Source organism: Pleurodeles waltl, chromosome 6 (genome assembly GCF_031143425.1).
Source record: "Pleurodeles waltl isolate 20211129_DDA chromosome 6, aPleWal1.hap1.20221129, whole genome shotgun sequence".
Classification (NCBI taxonomy): Eukaryota; Metazoa; Chordata; class Amphibia; order Caudata; family Salamandridae; genus Pleurodeles; species Pleurodeles waltl.
Genome location: NC_090445.1, coordinates 1,584,017,402 through 1,584,044,094, shown reverse-complemented (window position 1 = coordinate 1,584,044,094; position 26,693 = coordinate 1,584,017,402). Strand labels below are relative to the sequence as shown.

The following is a 26,693-nucleotide window of genomic DNA, read 5'->3' as shown; positions in this document are numbered from 1 at the left end:
AAAACAGCAACACATGTTGCTGTGCAGTAGAAGGCCCTTTGCAAAGCTGGACTGGTCACCTTTTTGTTGGTTATTGTTATATTTGGGTTTTAAACTGATATTAATGAGGGGCAACCACAGATTGACCATCTCTCTGGCGACAAACAGGCACACCCATCACGTAAGTTCAGAAAGGTGTTATCAGACAAATAAGTTTTGTCACATTATGTTTTATTTGTGAAAAATAAAGTAACATTGTGCATTTTTGGGTAATTCTTTTTGGAGACTTTTTGTTTGAGCTGTGTGGTAAGCCTCTATCACCGAATCACTGTCACCCACTAACCCTTGGTTTGCTAAACATTTTTTAATATAATTTCCCCAACATAAAAATTATTTGCTTTTGGGGTGTTTATAGTTGGCAATGGTTGGCAAAGATGAGTATCAGGTTCTAGAAATTGTCAGGAGGGGGTCCTTACGCCTAAAATTTTTTTGACAGGGAGGTCTCTGCATCAAAAAATGTGAAGACCTTTTGTCTAGAAGGAAGATGCAATAGAAGCTATATAGGCTCGTTTCAGGATGAATGGTGGTGGTGGTTACTGGAATATACCCAACCAAACACACAAACCAGTGTCCAATTAAAACTCTTCACATTTAAATATTTAAATGTTTGATAAATGCACTGGAACTGTTGTTGCAGGTATTAATCCGGTTGCCTTGTTGGCGCACAGTCCAGCCCACTAACAAAACAAACATTCACACCCTAAACGACCTCATTCAACAAGCTTAATAACACAACTGTTTGCTAATGGCTTCGGAATGTGAAGTGCCGTCTTGTGAATCCCTACCTGGGCCGGCTATGCTCGCCATCCTGAGGTCGATAAACTCAAAATCATTAAATCGGGTAATAGGAAACCGTATTTGCAGGTTTACAACACAGGGGGGGGGGGGGATAAACGCGAGAGCCTCAGTCCTCACCAGGGTTTGTGCAGCTCCTACAGCACGCTAAGGGCGCTGGAGCAGATGGACAGACAGCACACAATCTGTAACACTGGGGTTGTGTGCTGACAATGGCTCACTGCAGCAGCCTTGAATCACACGTAGTACGGGGAATTCCTGCTGTTGCCTCAGCCCGCATCGCTCCTACAGCACGCGTGCCAATATTTTTAATCGAATCGGGGGAGACATTTTGGGCGAATGCTGCATTTTATTAACAACCTAAATAGAGACGGTGCAGTGCAAATTAATTTCGTCCATCTCTGTTCTGGAGTGGGTGATCGCGGGTTACTGGAGCTAAAGGGAAAGAGAGTAGCAAGTGAGAGACATGGTGGGGGGGTGCAAAGAACGAGTTATCCAAGTGACAAACAAGGGCACTGGGGTGACGGGGGATGGAGAAAGAGAAAAATGTGGTTGAAGTGACAAGAACATGGTAGGCGTTCTTAGAAGGCAGCAAAAGGGGTCAGAGCGAACAAGAATGTTAACTACACTCGGGGAGGAAAAGGTAGAGTTGGGCCACACAGGACGTGAAGAGTCGCTCGGATTGGGTATCCCCAGGAGTTGGAGGGAGGGGCGCGCGGGAGCGATGATAATGATGGCGAAGGATGGGGACCGCAGTAGGCACACTGCCAAAGAAGTACGCAGCACAGTAGCATTGTGTAGGGAGATGTCAGCCCTGGCACGTACAATATAAAAAACAGTCTAGGGGCAAAAAAAATCCATCCACTGAGGTGCACTATTTTTTAGACGGATTTACACAACGAAAATACCATCCTGTAAGTGAGGGGAGCCAATTGCTGAAGCAGGCTGGCCTTTTGCCGATTGCCAGAAATGGTTGTGTCCTCCCAAAGATGCAACGCAGTTTCCCTGCCTTTTAGTGCACGACTGGTGACCCTGTGCCACGTGTTTAGGAAGCTGCTTACAAAGTATGGTGGTGTCTACTTTTAGAGATGTAAGTGAATAGTAGACGTCGTTGGGGCCAGCTGACTTCCTATATGCATCCACCCATTCATCCTTGATTGCTACCTTCCTTTCCTATAGCCAGCGCCCTTGGTGGGTGCGACTGAGCCGCAATGCATAAGAGACTCCTGCAGTCTGATCTCTTCCTTGTACTTTGGTGTTGCCAACATTAGCCCTAGGTGGACGGTGGTGTGCTGTTAGAACAGCCCTGAAAGCAGATAACAAGCAGTGACTCACAGCCTATCAGCTCGAGTAGACTGGAGGCGGATAATGCTGATAGGACCACTTTGTTTTTTCCAATGCTACAATAATTTACAAGGAACAGCCTTAAGGCTTTGAAATAACCAGATTAGGTGCAAGCAGACCTTCGGTGCGTACGTGCTGTGTCCCAGAGTTGCTAATACTTGCGGTCCTTCCGGCACACGGCTGCCGCCTGTTGGCCCAGGGACATTTCTGACCTTTCTGCCTCCAATCATTCCCTAACCAGTTTTATTGGATAATGAGCTTATAGGCTCTCCAATAAAAACAATCCCTGCCAGTTTGGATAATGAACAAAAGCCCTGCGGAGTTGTTCCTTTATATTAAATTTGTCGTTGGATGGATATTAAGAAAGGTAGCCCTTGTGCTTTGAGAGTTGCGGGGCAAGGTAAGTTAAAGATGTAAGCAAGAGGGGTTGATTAGAACATTATATGGGTTTGATTAGAACATTATATAGAAACTTTATTTACAACAAAAAATTGGCCCTTTCCCGTTACGTGATCTATTGGATAGGTAACCGTACGTCTGTGCTAGTTCAAATCGACTCAGATTTTTGAATCGTCTAATGCCCTTTTTCGAGGTTCTAAATAGATACAAAAGTCTATTGTGGCCGAGAAAACCCATGCAACTACACACAATCACAAGTTTGTGGGTGTTCACAAACTCTAGGCAAGCCATGATTTGACCTGTTGACTTTTGACCCCTGGCTTGGAGTTGACCGCTGCAAATGTAGTGAAAATTACTTTTTTAGGTTCACAATTTGTAGCGTGTTAAGTGTCGAGAGACAGAGACGGGAAGGATCTGCTACTTTTGAAGACCTCTGTGAAGTGCTGCATTTCAGGGCTTAATGTTTTATGAAATACTCCTAAGGGGTCCTCCCTATAACAACCGATTATGAGACTCTCCACTGAAACTAAAGCTCGTTGTAGCCAGATAGTAAGTGTCACACATAGGTCAATGGTTGCACACGTACTGCTGTTCTATGATGACCTTAACTTTTTATCAGTTCCATAATCATTTTTTCAACTTGTTTTTATTGATTTTTCATTAAACAATGAAACATATAGTGCAATCACAGGGGCCACAGAAATGGTTAGCAGGGTACATCTCCGTGGAACGGGATTGCACGAACCTATGATGACAGAATATGGCCTCACAATGTAAATAGAGGAGGAGCATAGAGAGACAGGAATCCCAAATAGGGTATGAGGAATTGAATGTCATTATTATGATGTTCCTAACAAAATATGTTTAAGATTATTTTTGATCAGTTTGTGAATGTACATTTCTGGTTGTTCTTGTTTAAACTGAAATAAAATACGTCATGAAAGCAGGTGATTTGGGAATACCTCTCTGGGGTAGTTTGGGGGAGAAGGGGCTGAGGGTATCAAACGTCCCCCATCAAACCCATCAAAATATAGGCGTGCCCATGTGGTTGCAGATTCTGGCGATTACTGTACTCCCTCTTCAAAGTTTATGCATTTCCATCCTGGAGTCACATAAAAGGCAGCCTGACATCTTTAGAGAAAAGATTGGATGGAAGTTCTTACCTCGGCCCTGTGATTTTATTTTGGGGGTAATAAGCTTAAAATTCGTTGAACGTCTGAATATGATCCAGGGGCATCACAAACTCTGAACTACAGAATGAGATGTTTGAAATAAATGTCTTAGTGGGTGGTCGAAGAAAATATGTTAGCTTTTCTTGAACATCAACTACTATAATTCCATCGCCTGCTCTGAGAGATGGCAGGAAAAAGTAGGAGCAGGGGAACACGATGAACAGCAAAAACGGTAAGCAAGAGGACAATGCACAAGTTCAGTAGTGATTGTATATCAAGGTCTTTTCCATGTTATGTCCTGGAAGTTGTTTAAGTATGAATACATCCAGGTCTCAAATGAATTTACTGTCTTGCACACGCATTGGCAGAGCCAATAGGTTCTGCCTTTGAAATGCACTAGTAGACAATTTGACTTTACCAGTGCTTGTTGCTGAATGCTGAAACTGAACAGCATTAGCAACCAAAAAAAAACGGAAACAGCTGAGGTGATGTATGCACACCTGTACCTCGTCAATCATGTGCGCATATTATATGATGATGCAGCAGGCTTTTTTTTTTTTTTTAAACAGACTGTTCCAAGGTGGCAGGCGCCCGTCTTGGAGCGGTAAATAATAATAATAATAATAAAAAAAAGTGTGTGTATAAGTGCATTGCAGCAAAAGGAATGGCCTACTTGGAAATTGTGATTTCTGAGCACTGCTTAAAAAAATAGAAATGTAAAAATGGGTACATGGAGGGTCGGTGAGCGATGGAGAAGAGGGGTTGATGGAGCAAGTGAGTGCCGTGAAGCAGCATGCAGGGAGAGTGAGAAGAGCAACAGAAAAGCTGGTGGAGAAGGTTTGGGAAAAATAATGAGGGAAAAGAAAGCAGAGCGGGGATGGGCAGGCAGGAGAGGAAGTAGACGACTGAGTGGAAAAAACTTGGAGAGCACAAGGGGAGGCCGACGTGAGGTAGGAAGCAGCACACTGGTCACAGAACAAAAGCATACACATGCTCTCCAATGGAGTTCTGTAAGTAAAATATACAGATATTTGCCTTAAGTGAGATGTGGAAAAACACCACTCATCCATTGCAAAGAATGATAAAGAAGCTTTGTTTCAGGGGCAGAGCAAACACAAGAAGAGGAAGGGAAACCATTGAATAACAAGCTTTGGACAAACTAATATGTCTAGTGTTTTCACAATAAAATAAGACACATTAAGAGGGCGCCTGCAGAGGACTATAATTGTAAAGTTGGCGCTCATGTTGTTCAATGCAAGTGCTTGAGTGGAAAAATACACCTAAGCAGCCAATAGCATGATGTGAGAAATGGATACTCCAATAGGCTAAGCCAAGGACTGATTTGATAAATCATCAAGCCCGCAGCTGAAAGAGGCTGGCTGAAGAAAGTCAGTGGCTGAAAGAGATAGACCTAAAGTCCATTCTCTGTATATTATTACATGTAGGCCTCTTTGGCATCTGCACTTTTGACACATAAACTTAACAAGCATTGGCAAAGCCAGTCGTTGTCTCCTTTGGGAACTACTGACTTTGGCAATGTTTTTTTTACAGCGGGTTAGAATGTTTCCCTGAGCAATTGCCAGTGGTTAGATAAATTGTAGGCATTCTTCCCATTGCCGTTAGAATGTTGGATTTAATGCCCTACGTGGGCAATTGTATGCCCAGACGTGGATTTCTTGGTCACTGTGCCACTGGAACCAAGCCGTACCCCAATTACGAGCCCCTGTCTGGTTGGGTCTAATCTGAGGTGGCATTTTGGGCAAAAAAAAATGTTTGGGTGGAAATCTACTCTGAGCTATTGACTTTGGTTGGACAAACTGCAGCTATTCCTCCCATTGCCTTTTGTGTTTGGCGATGCGGAACATCATTGGTAAATAGCAGTGATTTTTGCTGGTGCTGCTTAATATCGGAAGAAAAGGCGCAATGACACATTTGCTGTTGTGTTGTGTCATTCTGTAGGTGTGTGCGTTTGTCATTACACATGCGTGCACCAGTTGGATTAGTTCTTAAAAAAAAAAGAAATTGCAAGCTTGTAAAAAACACTTTTGTGGAAGTTCGGCAGCAGTTTGATTCCTGACCCTCCAAAAACAATTATGTTTTAAAAAAGAACAGAGGAGGTGGAGGAACCAATGGAGCGGCAGGTGAAGGGAGCAGGTTGTGGTGAAAGCAATGGGGATTGAGCGGGTCTTGAGGGAGGCATCAAGACAGGGACAGGGGCGGAAGCACACAAGGGAGAGAGTAACTCAGGGAGACAACACAGAGGGTGGGGAGCGAAGTATACAAGGTAGACAGCAACACAAAGCAGGGGAGGATGTGAGGAGAGAAGTACACAGGAGGAAGAGCGAGCAAGAACGAGAGAAGAAGCAGTGCAGGTATTTTGGGGTGCAGCTGGAAAACCCATGCACTCTAATGGAGTTCTTAAACCAAAACAAAAAGTACTTCCCTAATAGTGACCAATGGCAGGGCACGTCAGCCCCTCAAAAAATGGTCAAATGGCCATGCTCCGGGAGAAGGACAACCACAAGGTGGAAGGAAAGCTATCACATAAGAAGCCGGTAGGTTAGAGTGGCAATAAAGCAAACAACAAGTAGTAAGTAATAGTTGGGCTCTCCGCTCCTGCAAGTTCTTGGCAAGCCCACCAAAGGTCTTTCACAACCTGACAGCTTGACCTAAATGGTATGCAAATTAGATTGACAACAGAGCCAACCAATGATAAGCAGTGCACTGAATCAAAGTCTACTCTAGTATTGGTATTGTATACACAATAGCAGGTCTTAGACAACAGACAGCTAAAAGATTTCTGTGGGCGAGACCTAACAGGAGGTTTGAGAATATACATTTCTAAATTACTTTTGCCTGATTTAATGAATTCCACCAGTGTGTTTACTTCTCAGGCAGTCATCAAGTTTTTTAAAGATTTGCTACTCGAGGAAATAACAAAACTTTCTACGGGCAATATAATACCTTGGTTGTTATCCTCTTACAAAGGCGTGACACTCCAAAATCTTATTTATTTTGCTTTGGGCATTTTTTTTTTTTTAGCAGTTTGTATGGCTTTAAACAGAAGTGTAATCCTCTTTCTGTGTTTTACTTGCCGTGAATAGGCTTGTTCAATGCAGCACCTAGCACACCGGTGCAGTAAATGTCAGGAGTTACAATTTGAGTCCCATCACACAGTAAATCCTTGCAGTGCTGTATGTAGCTGACGTTATATGATGGCAGAGTACTTGGTGATATTCTGGTTTGGTCATATTCCTCTCTTTAGTTGAACATGGTGCCAAACTTGTGTGCAGTGGCTTTCTGCATGGCGTAGGGTACATTTTTCTCAAGGGCACCACTACCTTTAACATGAAAAAACGTGTTCATATTTTATTATACTGACTTACTTGAACATTTTCTTCAGTACAGCTCCTTATCAAGCAGGCATGGAAAAAAGTAGCAGAGGGGGCACAAAATTAGCAATGAATGCATCAAGAACATTCACATCCTTAGAGATGCAGAACTTGTGGTCTTCTCGCTCTGCCTCTCCTTCCATTGTGGATCGCAGGGCGTATATGATCTTATACTGGACATACAAGCATTCCGTTTCCTAACACTCCAGATGTTTGAATAACACAGCTACCAAGATAGTTTAAAATATTGAAGTTGAATACATTTCATTGTAGGGGTAACATGATGAAACCCAACTGTTTCACCCACTGTTGATTAGTGGCTATTATCAGAAACTTTATTAATATGAAATTGGTTAAGTAAAAAAGGAATTTTATGATAAGGGTTACAAATTTCTGACAAGCACACATGTCCCTCTTGTACACCAGACCTAGTGTCTACGAACAAAGGTTTAGTAAAAACAAGCTGTGAGGTGTTGTGAACAAATTTACACCTTTCACATGGACTATCTTACTCCCTTCTGGACTAACGCTGACACTGGACTCAGTCCACCACTGACTTTGCTTTAAACCATGGCTAATCTGAGACCGCAGTGGTAAAAAGAGACTCTTCTTGGCCAGCAAAACTTTACAAGGCCATGCTATTGACAGTTGTGTTATACACAAATGCCACTTTCCTACATACATTTGTTCTAAAACTGCATTATGTACCTTGAAGCCTGAAGAGCCAATACAATGAAGGTAGATGTGGTTGGTGATCAGAAACCCAGCATAATATTCCTGAAATGATTGAATTGATGCAGCGGACAAAATGAGTGCCTCTGCAATGTGACCAGTAGAAAACATGTTCCCACCACCCCATTGCATAACCATGCACTTCCCACCTTCCACAGTGGTGCACCTTTTCCTTTCTGTCCTTCAATCCTGTTTTGTATTGTGAAAGAATTTTACATAAGATATATTTTAAAGTATTTTCGTCTTATACATGTTTGAACCCAATAACCAAGTTGAATGGTAAAAAAATAAAAATCTATAAATTATCTAGAATTCGTGATAAACCTATGTTTGTATTATCTTCCATCAAAGACGTTGTATTAGGTTCTTGTCTGCTATGGAAAACCTTTTTTCTATAAACGCTGATATTGTTGTGCATTGAACTTGTGTTCATTTTAGACAGTGATGCTGTAAGATTGTTTTTGGTTTGATTTGACAGTTGTCAGCAGAGCAGTCTATTATTCATTCCTGCTTCCAGAGATGGCTCACGACCATCATCATTCAATGGATATAGCCACACCGGAGCCCAACATGAGACTAGTGAGTGACACCACCGACCATTCACACCATCACCCAACTACAGCCCCTGGGCACGACCATGGCAGCATGAGCATGATGGTGAGTAAATAACAACAAATTAATTTGGGAAATTAAAAAAAATATGTTAAATGCAAGAATATAGGAACAACCAAAAGAGTTGAGTACAGGTGTAGTACTAGTGGGAGGAACAGGAATGGACAAATAGGTAAGCTAACCCGTAGTACACAGAATAGGGAACTGCGAGTGGACTCATTGGTCTAAGAATAGTGTCCCGTCAGAGAGGATTCCATGTTGTATGAATTATTTTGAGCAAATAATTGGACAAAGGCAAACTCATTGACAGTGATTTTATATGAAAGCTCACATAAATATAGCTAATATAAGTGGCAGCATAAATATCTTTGATCTAGTTACTAAGAGCCATATATAGCTATGGATGGGTGCATCAGGTTCAGTTGAAATAACAAATAACATATTAGAAACGTGCAAAAGATTAGAGATTAGTTGAGTCACTGAAACTCTTGGTATGAAAAGTCAGCATGGACTAAACAACCATCAGTGGCAGGTTGCGGGAGAATAGGGGCTAAACAGTAAGAAACATGCAAACATGATACAGAAAGTTATGTGTGTGCCAATACAGATGTTGGAGTCACACAATAGAGTACTGGGAGGAGAGGAAGACAAGGTTTGTTGACTACACATTTGGTGCGGAGATGGTGAAATAAGAGTATCACAAAACGGAGGGATCACAGAATGTGTAAAAGAAAGGGAAAACGTCCAAGATGAGCCAAAGCAATGGAACAAAACAAGGGGTTCAGACTGGCGAGCAGATCCCAACGGGAAGTCTGTTTAAATGCACAAAGACTAATATGGTTTTCTTGAATTTTAGGTTTAGTTCCTAATTTGTAGATTACATTGTATGGTTACTGTGATATACCATAACTATTCACTACAAGACTTTCAGTGTGCTTGCTTTAGAACCACACATACTCATAAGGTATTAGGATCCCTTTCTTTTATACTCCGGTGGTTGTACTCTACAGATGGTGTATTTCACAGAAATAGTGTTAGCTTACTGAGATATCAACCAAAGTATTTGCATAGACCTATCTTTACATCTCCGAGTTCCTTATTCTTGGAGTTACACTCATGCGGATACCAAGTTGTCTTCTTTCTTTGAGCTTGCCGTGAGTAAGATTGTCATGGGACGCCCCACAATGATTTTGAAGTCTATGTGAAATTTGATACAATTATATGTCTGTAATGTAGAAATAAGACTGGCATTTTTAGAAGAAAAAGAAGCACTTTTGAATTATAAAGACACAATAGTAATTGTACTCATATTATGCTCCTATTTAGATTTAAAAATACCAGCTAACAGTATTTGCATTTTTTAAATTATTTCAACCAATTCTATTGAGATTTTGAGCATTCAAAGGGCGTGCACAGTACATTTCAGACAAGGAGTACATCAAGAGGTGGGTATCGGGGGAACAGCATTAGCCATGCGGCATGAAGATCGCATACATGTTACAATGACTGTGGATTAGGGATGTAGGAATACAAGCATACTGTGGAGCAAAACATCAGCATCCAAAACATCAGCATCCTAAAGTAGAGAGGAAGATCTGCTTCAAGGGGGCGGTTAGTCTGGTATCTACACAGAAACGTACCATGACAAATTTAGAGAAAAAGGAGAAAACAAAACCCGATAAAGAAACCTATAAAAGCTAATTGAAAGCAACTAAGAGGAAAAAAAGAACAGCCTAGTACGAAAAGCAGTGGGTGAAAGAGGGAAGGGGGGGCGAGAAGAGGGGGTATAGTGTTGACATGCCCGGCAGGATCGTTAAGGGACTGTACTGACAGTGTCGAGTATCCATCATAGGATTCCTGAGCATTCTGTGTGGCCTTCGTGGCAGTGCGATCTCTATGGTGGATTGGTTTACTGTAAGTACATATCAAAAGAGTCCCTTAGGTGACTTGCGCTGGATGCATTATGTAATCTTTTGTACATTATGTTGTATGTGCTTCTAATAAGCATAACATATTCCACCACTTTTTAAAAATAGATCTTGGACGTTGATTTCCACTCTTCTAAGATGATCTTCGCACCTATCTCTAGCAGGAAGTCCAGTTATAGCAGCTCATGTTCAGGGAGAGATGAGGGGGATGAATTAACAGCGACTCCTAATACTACTGTTAGGAAGTCGATCGAGAACAGTATTTTAAAGATATCTTCAATCACGTTTTGCATTCTGCCTCAAAAGGAATGAGTCATTTTGCGGGAAAAGAACATACACCAGGGAGTCTACACCCTTGCCACACCGCCAGCAAATGTCTGTTTTGGTGAGGTCTAGTTTGTAGAGCCTGGCCGGTGATCAGCAGGTTTTGTGTATAGACTAAACTCTGGATTGATTGACAGGATCATTGTTGCTGCAAAAGGAGTGCCAAATTTTACTCTATGTTGCATCTGTAAAGGGACGGGATTGTGAAGATTTTCATTTTAAAGGACTGTTTCTTTTTTAATCCCTTAAGTAGATAGTTCTCGGAGGGCTCAAGCAATTTATAAGGATGTGACGCAGAGTTATGTTAAGAATTTGTAGAGCACATGGTTACTCCAAACGGAGTGTCCCCGCGCTAGAGTGTCCTAACTTTTTAAAGTAGCCAAGTAATCCTAGAAACTTGAGTATAGGGCCGATATAGTTTCCAAATAATACTCTTTAATTAAAAAAAAAATATAGAATTCTGTTCCAGGGAGATCATATTTTGTTCACAGAACAAGGAAAGGTCAAGGAACGTTCCCTGATCCCCTACAGTATTTATGCCCTTGTTTGCCCATAGATCCTAAAATATTGTTTTTCCAACTATTTTAATCTTATGGTGGTGCCATGAGGAGGCATGCACTGAGTCAGAGATTTGCCTATTCAGTAGTTTATCTATTCACAGTAATGCAGAGATTGTATCTAAGAGTATGCGTTTTTACTGATTCAACAGCAGTTTTGCAATGTTGCGGATGGAAAGGATAGAGCTAAGGGGTAAAAGGTAGATTAATCGAGACTCCACCTGTAACGATGGCGGTGAGCTATTATCTTGTGTCCTTTGCCACCAGCAGCCTTGGGAGGCCAAAAAGCTTACTGCTACCTCGGAAAGTCAAGGAGATCGAGGCCCCTCATGTTCTTATTCTCTTTCAATATATTTCCTGAAATCTTGGCTCTTGCCCTTCCATAGGAACTCAGAGACGAGTTTGTCCACAGCTTTAAAACAGGATGGTGAGAGTGATGTGGCAAGTATGCTTGAGCGAAAGTTGACCAGTGGAGCTATCATCATTTTGACTGTTTCTGTTGGACCCCACCAAGTAGAGTGTTTCAGAAACCATGTGTTCTGTTATCCTTTAGTCTTGGTTAGCATTTTGTTTTCATTGATTGAGGTGTTCAGGTATGTGCCAAATCATGTGCCAAGATATTTGAGGGCATCTAGTTGGCACTTCAGGCCAGATAGTTGCCAATTACTGTTGCATTGCAGTGGACATTCAGTGGGAAAACCTCAGTATTATTTCTGTTAAGATAGTACCCGGAGACCAAGGAGAATCTATCCAACTCGGGTATAATGTGAGGGGTGGCGAAGTCTGCTTCTTCAATCAATAATACCACATCATCAGCATAGGCAGCTCCCGACTGCCTACTGGGACTGAAGTGGATACCCTTGAATCCTTGATGTTGCGGTTGCATCTGAATGATGCTAAAAGTGGTTCAATAACTAGCGGGAATAGAAGTGGAGACAGAGGACAATTCTGCTGAGTGCCCTGGGAGAAGGGTCTAAAGAGGTGGCCACGAACCCTGACTTTTGCAATCAGGTTTGAATAAAGTGCCATTATCATATGAATACAATCCCCTCCTAATTGGTTTCTGTGCAAAGCTACATGTAGAAAGGTCCAAGAGAGCCTATCAAAGGCTTTTTTCTGCGTCGAGGGCCAAGGCAGCCCTTGGAGACTCAGTGCGGTTCGCTTTATTAAGTGCATGGCAGAATATTCTAATGTTGTCAGCGGCCAGTCTACTGTTCAAGAAACCAGTCTGAGTGACCAGTAAGTTTTAGTATGACCTTCTCTAGTCTCTATGAGATCATTTTAGCATAGATTTTTGTAATTAAGTCGATAAATGATATGGGTCTGAAGTGCTTAACATCCAAGTGATCCTTTCCTCCATTGGAATGACTACTAATGTAGTCTCTATCGTGCAGCCTGAGATGTGTAATGAATCAGCGTATTGTAGGAAGATAGATCTTAAGGGATCGACTATTAGTTCTGCAAAGGTTTTGTAAAATTTGGATGTAGATCCATTGGGTGATAGGGCTTTCACAGACCTAACGCTGTGAATTGTTTTCAGAACCTCCTCTCTCTGGATGGGTTAGGAGAAAGCCGGTCCACTTGAGACAGAGGCGGCTTGGTAGCGTTATAAAGGTCAGCGTAGAAATCCTGGAATGTACCCAGGATAACCTGGGACGATGTGATAATCTTCCTGGCGTTGTTTCAGATAACGGATATATTGTCTCTATCCTTAGTATATTTCAAGTAGTTTGCCAGTGCTTTTCTAACTCTGATTCTGGACAACAAATTCTCCGCAGCAGTGATGCCCACCCATTTCTGGGCCCTCTCATTCAGTATTTTGGCATAATCTTATTGTAAAGTACGTAGTGTAATTAATTCAGACGAACCCTTAGAGTGACTGATTTACTCATTTACTGTTTTTATTTCAGATTCTTTGTCTCTCAGTTGTTTGGTTAGGGAGGTTTACCAGGAGCCCGCTGAGGGAGACCTCCAATGTGTCACATCTGATAGTAGCAGAAGTGCCCTCTAATCTCTAGAGCAATCTTCCCCCTGGTTTCGTCATCGTCTGAAGGAGATCATCTTTGAGGCGCCATTGTTTGGGGGTGAAAAGGAGTCTTTAAATTTGAGTTCTAGGGATACAAAAGTATAATCCACAATTATCGGTTCTATTTTAGGGTCTTGGGACATCGGGAGTAGTGGTTTTCTGTCCATAATATAATCAATCCTTGAGAAGGAGTGGTGAGTAAAAAGCATAGCCTCTGCCTGACGAGTTGTATAACCTCTATTCTTTAACCAGGTTTGATAGTGTGATTTGCTACCCAGAAATATGTGTGCCAATAATCTACCCAGGGTCCTGTCCATCTGTAGGAGGAAGTCCCCACCTAGGATTACTTCTAAATTGTTGGGATGCTGTGACACTCATTTATCAAGTTCTTTCCAGATTTCCACTGAGTTGTTGTTCGGGGCATATATGTGCACAAAATAGAATTCCCGGTCTTTTTTTTAATAAAAAAAATATTTTACCCTGGTGGTAAGCCATCTATCTTGGTGATAATGTGAGTGAGGTAGCACAGTGACATCAAATTTCATAGAAAACATAGTAAGAACTCATTTTTTCTTGTTTGGTCCTGGAGAGATACAGTATCAGCTATTCATGAGCAGTAAAATGTGGCATCCTTACTGGAGTCGATATGTGTTTCCTGTCATTATATAATGTCCCCCTTAAGCCTAGTAGAGTAATCTGCAATCTTTAGCAAAATAATTTTAAGCGGTGTGGTCATTATGTCAATTATAAAGTCGAGTTGATGTGTGGAGTAGACAGAGACAAAACGGCTGAGTTTGTATATAGCTATGTAGAAATCTTTTTCGCCCGCATACACGTGAGTGTGGTGTGTGAAGGGACTTGCATATCACACAGTGTGCCCAGGTGAGAGTGGGACAATTTCAACGAGCACAGTTGTTGTCCTAGTAGGAGTGTGTCATGTGACGAGCCTGCCGTAATCGCCAGTGTGAGGGAAAAGGGAGAGAATGGATGCAAGGGCAAAGAGATAAAAGGAAAGAAAACCAACACAAAGGCAAAAAACAAACCAAAACCACAACCCTCCCACCATTCCACCCCAGAACTGCAAAAAAACACATTCCCCATCTGTATTCATGTAGGAGGTGAGGTAGGCCACTAGCAGGCCGAACCCAGGTACCGTGGGTCCCAATCCGATCCTGTGAAGTATTCAAACTTGCATAGCCCAAACGCATAGAAGAGCATAAAATGCATAAGCATATAAACAATACTTAACCTTATAAATCCTGTTCTAATCTCCATATGTAGGTGATTGTATTCATATAATTCTATCTGGTATATTTATTCAACTATAAAGACACAAGAGATATGCCAGACCATACACTTAGTGAACTGGGGGAACTAATGAATATGTGGTAGATGGCCAGAGGGTCGGGTAATATCTAACTAATCTTCAACTGCATCTCATCCCAAATTTAATCAGCACACAAACAACATTTCCCTCCTGATGGCAGTTATATTAGTAAAAGTGAGAACATACCAAACAGATGTTAGACAAGATAATGAGTTATTGAGTACAGGTTGTGGGTGCTTAGGCCAGCACTATAAACGTGGTAATACTAAAGTGTACAGTATACAAACTGTCAAACCAAACGTAGGGAAGGGGCTTCCCAAAGCAACCAGGAGAACCTCATTTAACATATGCAGGGGCTGTGAAGATCATCTGTTTTCCTTTAGACAGAATGCAGATGAAACAGAATGTCGAACTTGGCTGGGTCCAAAAAGGAGAAGGAAATGGAGAGGTCTTGCAGGGGTTGACTGAGTGCCAGGAATCATTTCCTGGCAGTCTTTTTTCCTTTAGAGTAGTCCCGCACAATATATATTTTGGTTCCATTCCATTGTATGTGTTGGATTTTCCTTATGTGAGATAGTATCACTTCTCTGTGGCGGTAACTTAATGGGCAAAAAAGAAAATGTTCTCAGGCGTCACAATGGGTCAGCAGAGTTGGTAGAAGGCTTGCCTTAAGGTATTCTTTTCACTCTATCTACTTCGACGTCCTCATCAACGATGATCCAGAGGGAACATGGTATCCAAGATTTTAAGCATTCAGTGCGAGAATTTGCATCACACACACATTCTCATGGAAACCAAAAATGTGTAGGTTGCCCCTGTGGTTACTGTCCTCCAGTTCCGAAAGATCTCTTGCCACCGTTCTCATCTTGTGTAGTTGCATCAGCTGGTTTTTGTCCTGGCACGTTGGAGTCTTGTGTCAAATCATGAAGTGAGCTCAGACACTGCAGTATAATGTCAATGCTTGAAGTCATGTCTGTTGGTTTCTTTGTGGTCGTTGGTCTCTTTGCCGCTATGACACGCCATCACAGGATGTGGTAGTGTGCTGCATGGTTTTAGATAGATGTTCTGTGAGCTACATGTTCTGTGAGCTGAGGAGCTGAGTGGCGCTGGACACCGTGGTGTTGTGCACGTAACAGTGGAGTCCCCAGTACTGCTATTGAGCACTCCATGGCTGGTTGGTAGTCTATGAGAATGGAGCACGAGCCATACACTCGGTACAAGCGCCTGCCCTTCAGGCCATAAGTAATTCCCTTGGTAGTTGTGTGGCCACACCGCACTGCATTTGATAGGGTTGATCCGATGTGTTTTTTCTATCCGCCATCTTGGGCCTACCGATCGGGAGGATGCGAGTGATGCAAGAGCAGTGAAATCCTTCGTTCAAGACAGAGCTGGTGCATCGTGGGTGGCAGGATTGGAGAGCCCCAGGCTATTGCTTCTGGAAAACTCCTTCTCTACCTATCTGATTCATGTCAGGCACAGGATGTAAGTTAATCGAGCACGGAGTGCGCCGCTTAGGCAGCCATCAAGCTCATGCGCAAGCCCACGCCCCCCACAGTATTTCCACTTGTAATTTAATTCTGTGCATGGCCTAATGACTCACATCTGTACCTAGGTCATCAGATTGTATATTACTTTTGCACTACATTTATTTTGACATTTGCTTTCAGTTGAAACAAATTTAATATTGAAAACACTTGTTTTATAAAGTATGTAGTGTGCACATTGTAAGACCGTCTCATCATTGTTCGTTTTACGGTATTTAATCAGAAAAGTATGATTAACATTGTGATACAGAAGTACACCACAGAAATGCTGCAAGTAGTAAACTGCATGCAATTAGGGAACTCACTCATTTCAGAGGTTGTCAGATGGAGCAAGCAAAGGCCATTAGAAGAGCAGTTTATCTGGAAACTCCTACTTGAGTAGTTCCTAATTGGGAACTTAGTTAAATATGCATGTGATACCCAGAAAGTTATTGTGCAAAAATGAGATGAGTATGGCTACAGTGAAGTGAATGACTAGCAACTAGTGACTGGCTGAGCACTCAAAATAAGAGCCTTGTTAAGAGTTTGAAGGGAACTAAAAATCCTCCTGTTTCATCTTACCTCACATTTAGACCTCTTCTGAGTTTTTATCGATTTTTATGCCATTTGATTTAGTTGAACGAGTCTGTAGGAAGTTGGCTCTATATATACTATTTCAAAGTAAGAAATAATATGCACAGAGTCCCAGGGTTCCCCTTAGAGGTAAGATAGTGGCAAAATTAGATAATTCTAATGCTCTATTTTGTGGTAGTGTGGTCGAGCAGTAGGCTTATCAGAGGGTAGTGTTAAGCACTTGTTGTACACACACAGGCAATAAATGAGGAACACACACTCAAAGACTTACTCCAGGCCAATAGGTTTTTATATTGAAAAATATATTTTCTTAGTTTATTTTAAGAACCACAGGTTCAAGATTTACAAGTAATACTTTGAATGAAAGGAGGTACTCTAGGAACTTTGAATGAACACAATATCATGTACAGTCTTTGTAAAAATGGCAATAAGCTATTTCAAAAGTGGTCACTGCAAAAATCAACAGTTCCTGGGGGAGGTAAGTAAAGGTTAGTTTTGCAGGTAAGTAAAACACTTACAAGTCTCAAAGTTGGGGCATAGGTAGCCCACCCTTAGGGGTTCAAGGCAACCCCAAAGTTACCACACCAGCAGCTCAGGGCCGGTCAGGTGCAGAGGTCAAAGAGGTGCCCAAAACACATAGGATTCAATGGAGAATAGGGGTGCTCCGGTTCCAGTCTGCCAGCAGGTAAGTACCCTCGTCCTCGGGGGGCAGACCAGGGGGGTTTGCAGGGCACCGGGGGGGGGGGGGGGGAGCCACAAGAAGGCACACAGAAAGTGGGGGAATCCTCCACTCACAAGATGGAGGATTTCTAAAAGTAAGGGTCACCTCAGCTCAAGACACCTTAGGGGCTGTCCTGACTGGTGGGTGGCTCCTCCTTGTTTTTCTAATTATCTCCTCCAGCCTTGCTGCCAAAAGTGGGGGCAGTGGCCGGAGGGGCGGGCATCTCCACTAGCTGGGATGCCCTGTGGTGCTGTATCAAAAGGGGTGAGCTTTTGAGGCTCAACGCCAGGTGTTACAGTTCCTGCAGGGGGAGGTGAGAAGCACCTCCACCCAGTACAGGCTTTGTTCCTGGCCACAGAGTGACAAAGGCACTCTCCCCATGTGGCCAGCAACATGTCTGGTGTGTGGCAGGCTGGCAGAAACTAGTCAGCCTACACTGGAAGTCGGTATGTTTTCAGGGGGCATCTCTAAGATGCCCTCTGGGTGTATTTTACAATAAATTGCACACTGGCATCAGTGTGCATTTATTGTGCTGAGAAGTTTGATACCAAACTTCCCAGTTTTCAGTGTAGCCATTATGGAACTATGGAGTTCGTGTTTGACAAACTCCCAGACCATATACTCTTATGGCCACCCTGCACTTACAATGTCTAAGGTTTTGCTTAGACATGGTAGGGGCATAGTGCTCCTGCACATATGCCCTGTCCTGTGGTATAGTGCACCCTGCCTTAGGGCTTTAAGGCCTGCTAGAGGGGTGACTTATCTATGCCACAGGCAGTGTGAGGTGGGCATGGCACGCTGAGGGGAGTGCCATGTCGACTTAGTCATTTTCTCCCCATCAGGACACACAAGCTGTGAGGCAGTTTGCATGTGCTGAGTGAGGGGTCCCCAGGGTGGCATAAGACATGCTGCAGCCCTTAGAGACCTTCCCTGGCATCAGGGCCCTTGGTACCAGGGGTACCAGTTACAAGGGACTTACCTGAGTGCCAGGGTTGTGCCAATTGTGGAGACAAAGGTACAGTTTAGGTAAAGAACACTGGTGCTGGGGCCTGGTTAGCAGGGTCCCAGCACACTTTCAAGTCATAACTTAGCATCAGCAAAGGCAAAAAGTCAGGGGGTAACCATGCCAAGGAGGCATTTCCTTACAGAGTCTGACTGAGTAAATTAAGAGCACTGAGCTTCGTCTATTGCGTTCTCTTGCTGGTAATCCATCAGCACAGTGGTGCTTGGTTCTATAGAGGATAACAGATTGGATATGCCAGTGAAAGTCAAGAAATTGTACAGGATAAAACACAGATCTGATAGAGACATCCAATTCCTTACCTTAGAATTTCCCCAGATGTCAGACTGGACCCTGAGGTTTTTCTCAAGCAGTACCCCTACGTGCCGTTAGTGGCATTGGCGTCATCCACGCCAGATATGACATCATGGGTCCTCTATAGGTGCCATCCCGTTGCGCTGACATCAGGTCTTTTCTTTCCGTGCAAGCTGGCGCTAATCCAAAGAAAGAGTTACCCCTTAGTGACTTTTTGAGTGGTCTTGTCTGATAGACATTGATTTGCAGATTCTTTACTCTAGAATTTCCCCAGGTGTCAGTCTTGATCCTGTAATTTTATTTAAGCAGTACCCCAAGTGCCGTTAGGTGGCGTTGATCAGCTCCATGTCCGTCGTCTGCTCCGAATATTACGTCGCAGGTCCTATACAGGTGCCACCCGGACACTACGACGTCATTTCTTTTCTTTCTGCACCTTCCAGCGCTGATCCGAAGAAGGAGCTACCCCTCAGTCACTTTTGACTGGTATCTTTTCGACTTTTGTCAAAACTTTTGTAGTATTTCAGATTCCTGGTGCGTCAAGGATGTCTTTGTTCAAGACCGGGTTCAAGCCCTGTGGATCCTGCAATCGGGCTATGCCCGTAACAGATCTGCGCCTTTGGTTTTTGGAGTGTGATCATGACTTGAAGTTTAGTGGGAGCATTGTCAATCTAGGCCTCCCTCTGTGGTGCCGGAGTCAGAGCCGACTCCCCGCCTCTCGAAGTTTCTGGGAGCTGGAGCAACCCCTGCCCAACTCAAAGAATTTTATGAGGCATGCTTCTCATTTTTGGGCAGTCCAACCCCACTGGTATGCCTTCAGGCCCCGTGAAGTCAGAAGGGACCCCTTTGGGTTCTGAGCCAGCGGCTCTGCTGGTCTCCCAGGAATCAGTTACCAGATCCAGACCGACATCGGTCATGCCCATTCGACCTTCCACGGCACCGGTCCAGACATCAGAGCTCACAGCGCCGCTCATGCCCCTGGATGGCGTCGTCCCCATGCTCATTGTCGACTCCGACACTGAGCTGGATGGGCATTGTGCGACTCTGGCATCAGCAGGGGCCTTGTCCCCCATGGCAGTTCCTGCGCCATATTACTATTAGCTAGTTTATGGTGAGGAATGGTAGGGGTCACTGGACCCTTTAGAATAACAGCTCCAAGACCCCATGGACTGGCCTACAGACCTGGGTGAAGCAAGTGATTTTGATACCTCCTCAGATACTGGCATGCTCTCTTCCACTTCTGTGGTTACGAGGAGGCAGCTTCATACTCAGTGGTGGTCCAAAAGCAATTAAGGTCTTGCACCTTAAGCTGCCTTTGGTTGCCTTCAAGACTAACCTCCTGACAGAGGTGCTTCAGCATGGGGCTCCCTCCTTGGAACCCCTTCTCCCCTCTCCCTTACAGATGTCCTACTAGATACATGGTGCAAACCCAGCAGAGGGGCTCCCTGTGAGCAGGACAAATGCACGCCGCCATCGCCCTGCATCGGTTGACACAGGTTTCCTGACACAACACCCACCCCTGGGAGCTTGGTCATCCAAGCCTCTATTTCTCAGTGAGCGTTCCCTACCATTCCCCAGATTGGGAATCCAAGAGGCTGGACACACTTGGGAAGAAGATGTTTTCTTCCGCTAGCCTGGCATTGAGATCCATGAACACCGCATTCCTTTTGAGCCGTTATTCCACACGCTGTGAGATATGGTTGTGCATGTGCTGTCACAGGTCCCGGAGGAGGCCTGGGCTGTACTTCCCCAAGCAATTGCTAAAGGGAGAGACGCAGCAAAGTTCATGATCCGATGTGGACTGGACACAACTGACTCACTGGGCAGAGCAGCTGTTTCAACAGTGGCCCTAAGGCACCATGCTGTCTGCACTCAAGCGCTTCAGGATTCTTCTCCTACGGCCAGGCCCTTGTGCCTTGTGACAGCCCCTCATCCCACTCAGTCTGCTTTTTGCCCCTTTAGTGGCTACAGAAAGGGCACCAAGTGATGTCCCTCCAGCCACCGTGCTGTGCATGTTGCCCAGCCTCTGCATGGCCGAGGACGTGGGATTCACCATCCTTGTGGATCAGAGAGCCAGTGGTCTGGTCAGTCCGCCACCTTCTGCCCCCACTCCCCTCTGCAGCTGCCTCCAAACCTTCCTAGTCTAACGATGCCATACCAGGGACCAGTCAGAGGCAGGATTCGCCATCACCTGCTCCGCTGGCAATCCATTACATTAGAAAGGTGGGTTTTGCAGGTAGTCCGAAGGCGCTACTCCCTTCCCTTTGGGACTACCACTCCATCCATGCTTCCTTCATACAACAGAGGATCACTGGCAATTTTTCGAGAGGAAGTTATGTCTCTTTGGGCCAAGGGAGCCATAGAGAGGGTCCCTGTAATAGAAGTATGTTGTGGTTGCTATCCCCACTACTTTCTGGTGCCAAAAAGGACAAGGGCCTCTGCCCTATCCTAAACATTTGGTCCCTCAATCTCTTTCTCAAGAAGAAGTTCAGAATGCTCACTCTGGCTCAGGTTCTATTTGCCCTGGATGCAGGAGAGTGGATGGTAGCTTTCAACTTGCAGGACACGTATTTCCATATCCCCTTCCTGCCTGCCCACAGATGTTACTTGTGGTTCACGGTAGGCCATGAGCACTTTCAGTTCACCGTGTTCCCTTTTGGCCTACCAGCATCCCTCGGGTGTTTTCCAAGGTTATGGCTGTGGTTGCAGCTCATTTGTGCAGATCGTGGGTTTCAGCTATCTCAACGACTGCTGTTGAAGGTGGGCTCGCCCCAGGCTGTTGAATCCCACCTCCAGGCTACCGCAGACCTCCTGCATTCACTGGGGTTCACTATAAACATGCCAAAGTCACACCTGACTTCCTCTCAGATGCACTCTTTCATCGAAGCTGTTCTGGACTGTGCAGTTTCGGGCTTATCCTCCCGAGCAACTAGTCCAGGTTATTCGGGCTATGATACTGATGTTTCAGTTTCTTTCCTGGATTTCAGTGAGAATGACTCTGAGGCTGCTGGGCCCCATGGCCTCCCTTGTCCTGCTGGTGACACATACCATGTGGTATATGCAGATTCTGCTATGGGATCTGACGTTCCAGTGGGCGCAGCATCAGGGGAATCTCTCCAACGTGGTCTAGGTCTTGGAGGGAACTTCACAAGATCTGCAGTGGTGGCTTTACGAACCGTGATTGGGTCAGAGACAGAATCCTTGCCCTTCCCCAATCAGATCTGACAGTAGTGACAGGTGCGTCACTCCTGGGATGGTGCGGCCACTTGGGAGAAGCAGAGATCAGAGGCGTCTGGACTCCACATCAACCTGTTGGAGCTCAGGGCAATCAGACTAGCGGGGGTGGGGTCGTGGACCCTTGGCTAAGGGGCTCTGCACCTCTGGACATGGCTGGAACAACAGAGCATTTCCCTGGTGGTTCAACGTCTGGCGGGCTCTCTGAACGTCAGAGCAGGCAAACTAAGCTGACAATGCTTATGCGACCACGAATGGTGTCTCTGTCTGGAGGTGGCGCAAGGGCTCTTTCAGCTAAATGCGTTGTCAGCAATATTGCGCATTGGAGTTTCAAAGGCGGCAATCGCTGACGAACACTTTGTGTCTCGAGTGGGACTCAGGCCTCCTGTACGCCATTCTGCCCATACCACTTCTGGCTGGGCTCAAATCATCTTTGTGGCTTCCAACTGGGCACAGGGAGTTTGTTATCCTGAGCTACTGAGCATGGCCATTGATCCTCCTATCAGACTGCGGGAGGATCTTCTGTTGCAGCAGCAGGGAAGGGTTCTCCACCTGTCAACTCTCCACCTTCTTGCATGGAGATTAAGCGGTGACAGTTGACAGCGTTTAATCTTCCGCCCAAAGTCTGTAATGTAATCTTGGCAGCCAGGTGTCCTTCCACCAAAATGCTATATGCCTATTGTTAGGAGAAATTTGTAGCATGGAGCACAGACAAGTCTGTTGACCCCCATTCTGCCCCTCTTTCTGAGGTTTATTTGATCCTTTCTCTGGCCCAGCAGGGCTCTGCTATGGGCACTGTCAAAGGTTATCTGTCTGCCATGTCTGCTTTTTTGCGGTTGCCTGATCAATCTTCCTTGTTTAATACTTCAGTTGTAAATAGGTCCCTTAAGGACTTTACTCCTATGTTTACTCCTTCTCCATTCATTGTGCCCCAGTGGGACTTGAATTTGGTTCTGACATTCCTAATGAGCGCTCCTTTCGAGCCTCTCCATAATTGCCCTCTCATATCAGGCTTCTCACTTTAAGAACTGCCTTCCTTGTGGCCATTACATCTGCCTGCCAGGTGAGGGAGCTGCAGGCATTGTCATCTAAGCTGCCCTACCTTTCCATCTATCCAGACAAAGTGGTGCTTTGCACTGGGGCCTCCTTTTTAGGTTTCGCATGCACAGCACTGTGCTTGCAAAATCTTATGTTACTAGGAAAAATATATATATATCTTTAAAGGGACTAAGAACCCACCCCTTACGTACCTCAGCTTCCGGTTTGTTTATTCAAACGTCACTTCAACGTTGCTTGAATTTGCTTGCTTTTTATTGGCAAGCGGGTCACTTCCTGCTCTTCTGCTCTGCTTTCTGATCTGCTTTTGCCGTCACCTAGAGTGTGGCCGAAGTACACCTTCCTGTTTGTGGGAATTGGTTACTTGTTACTGTTTATACTCGAAAAGATTAACTGAATGCAAGTAAATTCCTGTTGAAATGTGTTTAAACATGTCAGCCATCTTGCAATGGAGTATCAAGTGCAGATATAAATCAAGCAGCGAGTGGGCTCATTACCATTCAGTGATTTTAATGGAAAAGTAATTTGTATAAGTTGGTGACGTTTTATTTCAAGTTGTTATTCTCTCAGTGACTTATTAACAGGCAGTTACCTTGCAGTCACTAGGGTTGTGGTTTTAATGGTGCAGCAAGTACAGTGGTGCCAGTGCCACTAAGTGTCAGAACACCTCTTAACACAGATAATTGCTAAATGTTACTACTAAACAAGCAGTCACAAGTGAGGTTACCTTGCAGGCAATATGGTCATGATTTAGATGGTGCAGCAGGTGCAGTGGCACTGGAGCCAAAAGTTGTCGTAGCTCCTCTAAGCACCAAATATTGCAATGTTATCATGCAGTCACTAGGGTCATGGTTTTAATGGTGCAGCAGGTGCAGTGGCACTGGTGCTACAAGGTGTGCAAACCCCTTGAAACACAGACTATTGCTAAAGTTTACTACTAAACAGGCAGTCACAAGTGCAGTTACCTTGCAGGCACTTGGGTGATGATTTGTGGTGCAGCAGGTGCAGTGACACCGGGCCGAAAGCTCAAGGAAATACCAAATATTGCTGTATTGTACTACTAAAAAGACAGTCACAAATCCAGTTACCTTGCAGGCAATAGGATCATAATTTGAATGGGGCAGCAAGTGCAGTGGCACCAGGGCCAAAAGTTGTCATAACTCATCTAAGCACATAATATTTGTGCACTTGTACACAGGCAGTCACAAGTGCACTTATCTTGCAGGCACTAGGGCCATGGTTTGAATGGTGCATCAGGTGCAGTGGCACGAGGCCCAAAGGTTGATATAACTCCTCTAAACATCAAATATTGCTATATTTGACTACTAAACAGGTAGTCACCAGTGCAGTTACCTTACAGGCATTAGGGTCATGATTTGAGTGGTGCAGCAGGTGTAGTGGCACCAGGGCCAAAAGTTGTCATAGCTCATCTAAACACCAAATATTGCTATATTTTATTACTTAATAGGGAGTCGCAGTTGTGGTTACCTTGCAGTTAAAGGGAGCATGATTTGAATAGTGCAGCAGGTGCAGTGGCACTTTACCAACTATGCATTACTATACTCTAAAACAATGCCATATACGAGTTTGGAAGCCTTGGATATTATTTCAATATACATCCCAACATAAACAACTATTAACAGTTTATCTAATTTGAAACAAACATTAATATAACCTTTTTCTAATAGTTATAATCCAGTTAGTAAGATAGAATGCAAAAGAAAAAACAAAGGTGCAACATATTGGCTTTGCCAATGCCTGTTCCCAAAAGTGATTAAGCCTTTTGAAGCAGGCTAACCCATCACCTTGCCTACTTTTTACCCACCCCTGCATCTTTCTAAGGAAGAGCAGAAGCTCCACCGCCTGGACCCACAAAGAGCGTTGGCGTTCTACCTTGATCATATAAGAGAGTTCCAGGTGGATGAACAACTCTTTGCTGGCTATGTTGGTGCAAAGAAAAGTTGGGCAATGCAGAAGGGAACCATCTCCAGATGGGTTATACTCTGCATTAAAATGTGCTACACACTGGCTAAGAAGCAACCTCCCGAGGGTTTGCGTGCTCATTCTACCAGAGCTAAAGCTGCAACCACTGCATTGGCACATAGAGTTCCAGTCCATGACAGCTGTCAGGCAGCAGCGTGGGCATCTATGCACACGTTTACCAAACCCTACTGCCTGGACAGTCAGGTCCGCAGTGATGGACACTTTGCTTGTTTGTTCCAGCAGGACTTTCTAGTATGACTCTTTTTCGCAGACCTACCTCTGGGGATGGTATTGCCTGGGTATCTATTCTAAGGAATCTGCAAATAGATCTCTCTATAAGACGGACAAGTTACTTACCTTTGGTAACACCTATCTGGTAGAGACAATATCTAGTTGCAGATTATTTACTGACCCATCCATCCTCCCCGCTCTGCAAACTGATTTGTAGGGACAGGGATGCCCTTTTAGTGCCCTAGTTTTGCCGCACCAGTGGTCCGTGTTCTTCATGGCTCTGTGCTTCTGGTGTGGAAAGTTGTGAAAAGAAACTAACATTAGCTTGCTGGGATGGCGCCTATATAGGACCCGCGACGATGTCGATGACGGACACAGAGGCGATCGACGCACACAGGGGTGCTGCTCGAGAAAAATCTCCGGATTCAGACTGACACCTGGGAAAATTCTACAGTAAGGAGTCTGCAACTAGATAATTTCTCAACCAGATAAGGTGTTACCAAAGGTAAGTAACGTGTCCTTTATTTTGGCTCTCATGTTATTTAATTTGTTTTTAGTGAATTTACGGAAGTCTCTTAAAGCCAAAGGGTCCTATACTCAACAATCATAACTTAGTCGGTGAAGGTGTTGCAGTGTGTGGATGATGCTTTTATCCTGAATAACACTGATAACTGATTGCAAAAGCAACCTAATACCTTACTAATTTGAGAATTTAAATAGGTTAACTGCCAGAAAAAAAAACATACAGCATTTTGGATGGCTGTACTCCTGGTTTTTGGTGTTGTATCCTTAGAGGAAGCCTTAAATTATGAACAGTTAAGCATGCTCTTCAATAAAACGTCTCCCCTAAATCTAAATTGTGAAAGGTTAAAACAGCATCCTTCACCTTTTGTAGGTGGACTTTTAAGGTTCATTAATTGTTATGGTGGTAATCTGGTGACACCACTGCTTGCAGCATATGAAACCGAGATCATACTGCAACTCCTTTATGTGGGGAGGCGTGTTTTGCATAATAAGTTAGATGCAATTGAAGCGAAAATGTGAAGTATTTTTATGGGTCTTAGCCCAGGCACACTGTTTTAAGTTGTTTGTTAAGATCTTGGCCTGTGCTACCTGAAAGACTCAAAGCAGAGTGCACATATATAATATTTACACTTAAGGCCCTCTTTCATTTACTGACGAAATCCCCATGCCTTTTGAGTTAGGAATAGGTGTGTGGCCAAAAACTTAACATTTGTGCATCTAAAAATTGGAAAACGCACATTGTGAAGAACTTGTATAGATGTGGCAATACTAAATGTGGTAAACATACTATGTGGTACAGGCTTCCACAGGTATCTACACGGTGTGGTATTATGGTGAAAAATCATGGGCATCTTGTAATACGGTTCG

At 44.1% G+C, this 26,693-nt stretch overlaps 1 protein-coding gene across 2 annotated transcripts in view; it reads left to right on the top strand.

Moving 5' to 3' along the window:
- The window catches only part of SLC31A1 (solute carrier family 31 member 1), a 204,751-nt gene that overhangs the window by 166,771 nt on the left and 11,287 nt on the right, over positions 1 to 26,693 (top strand). For both annotated transcript variants that reach the window (XM_069241368.1, XM_069241369.1), the window contains one exon: positions 8,352 to 8,530. In XM_069241368.1, the coding sequence (XP_069097469.1) occupies positions 8,393 to 8,530 (138 nt within the window). In that variant the 5' untranslated portion in view covers positions 8,352 to 8,392. The remainder of the gene's footprint in view (positions 1 to 8,351; positions 8,531 to 26,693) is intronic.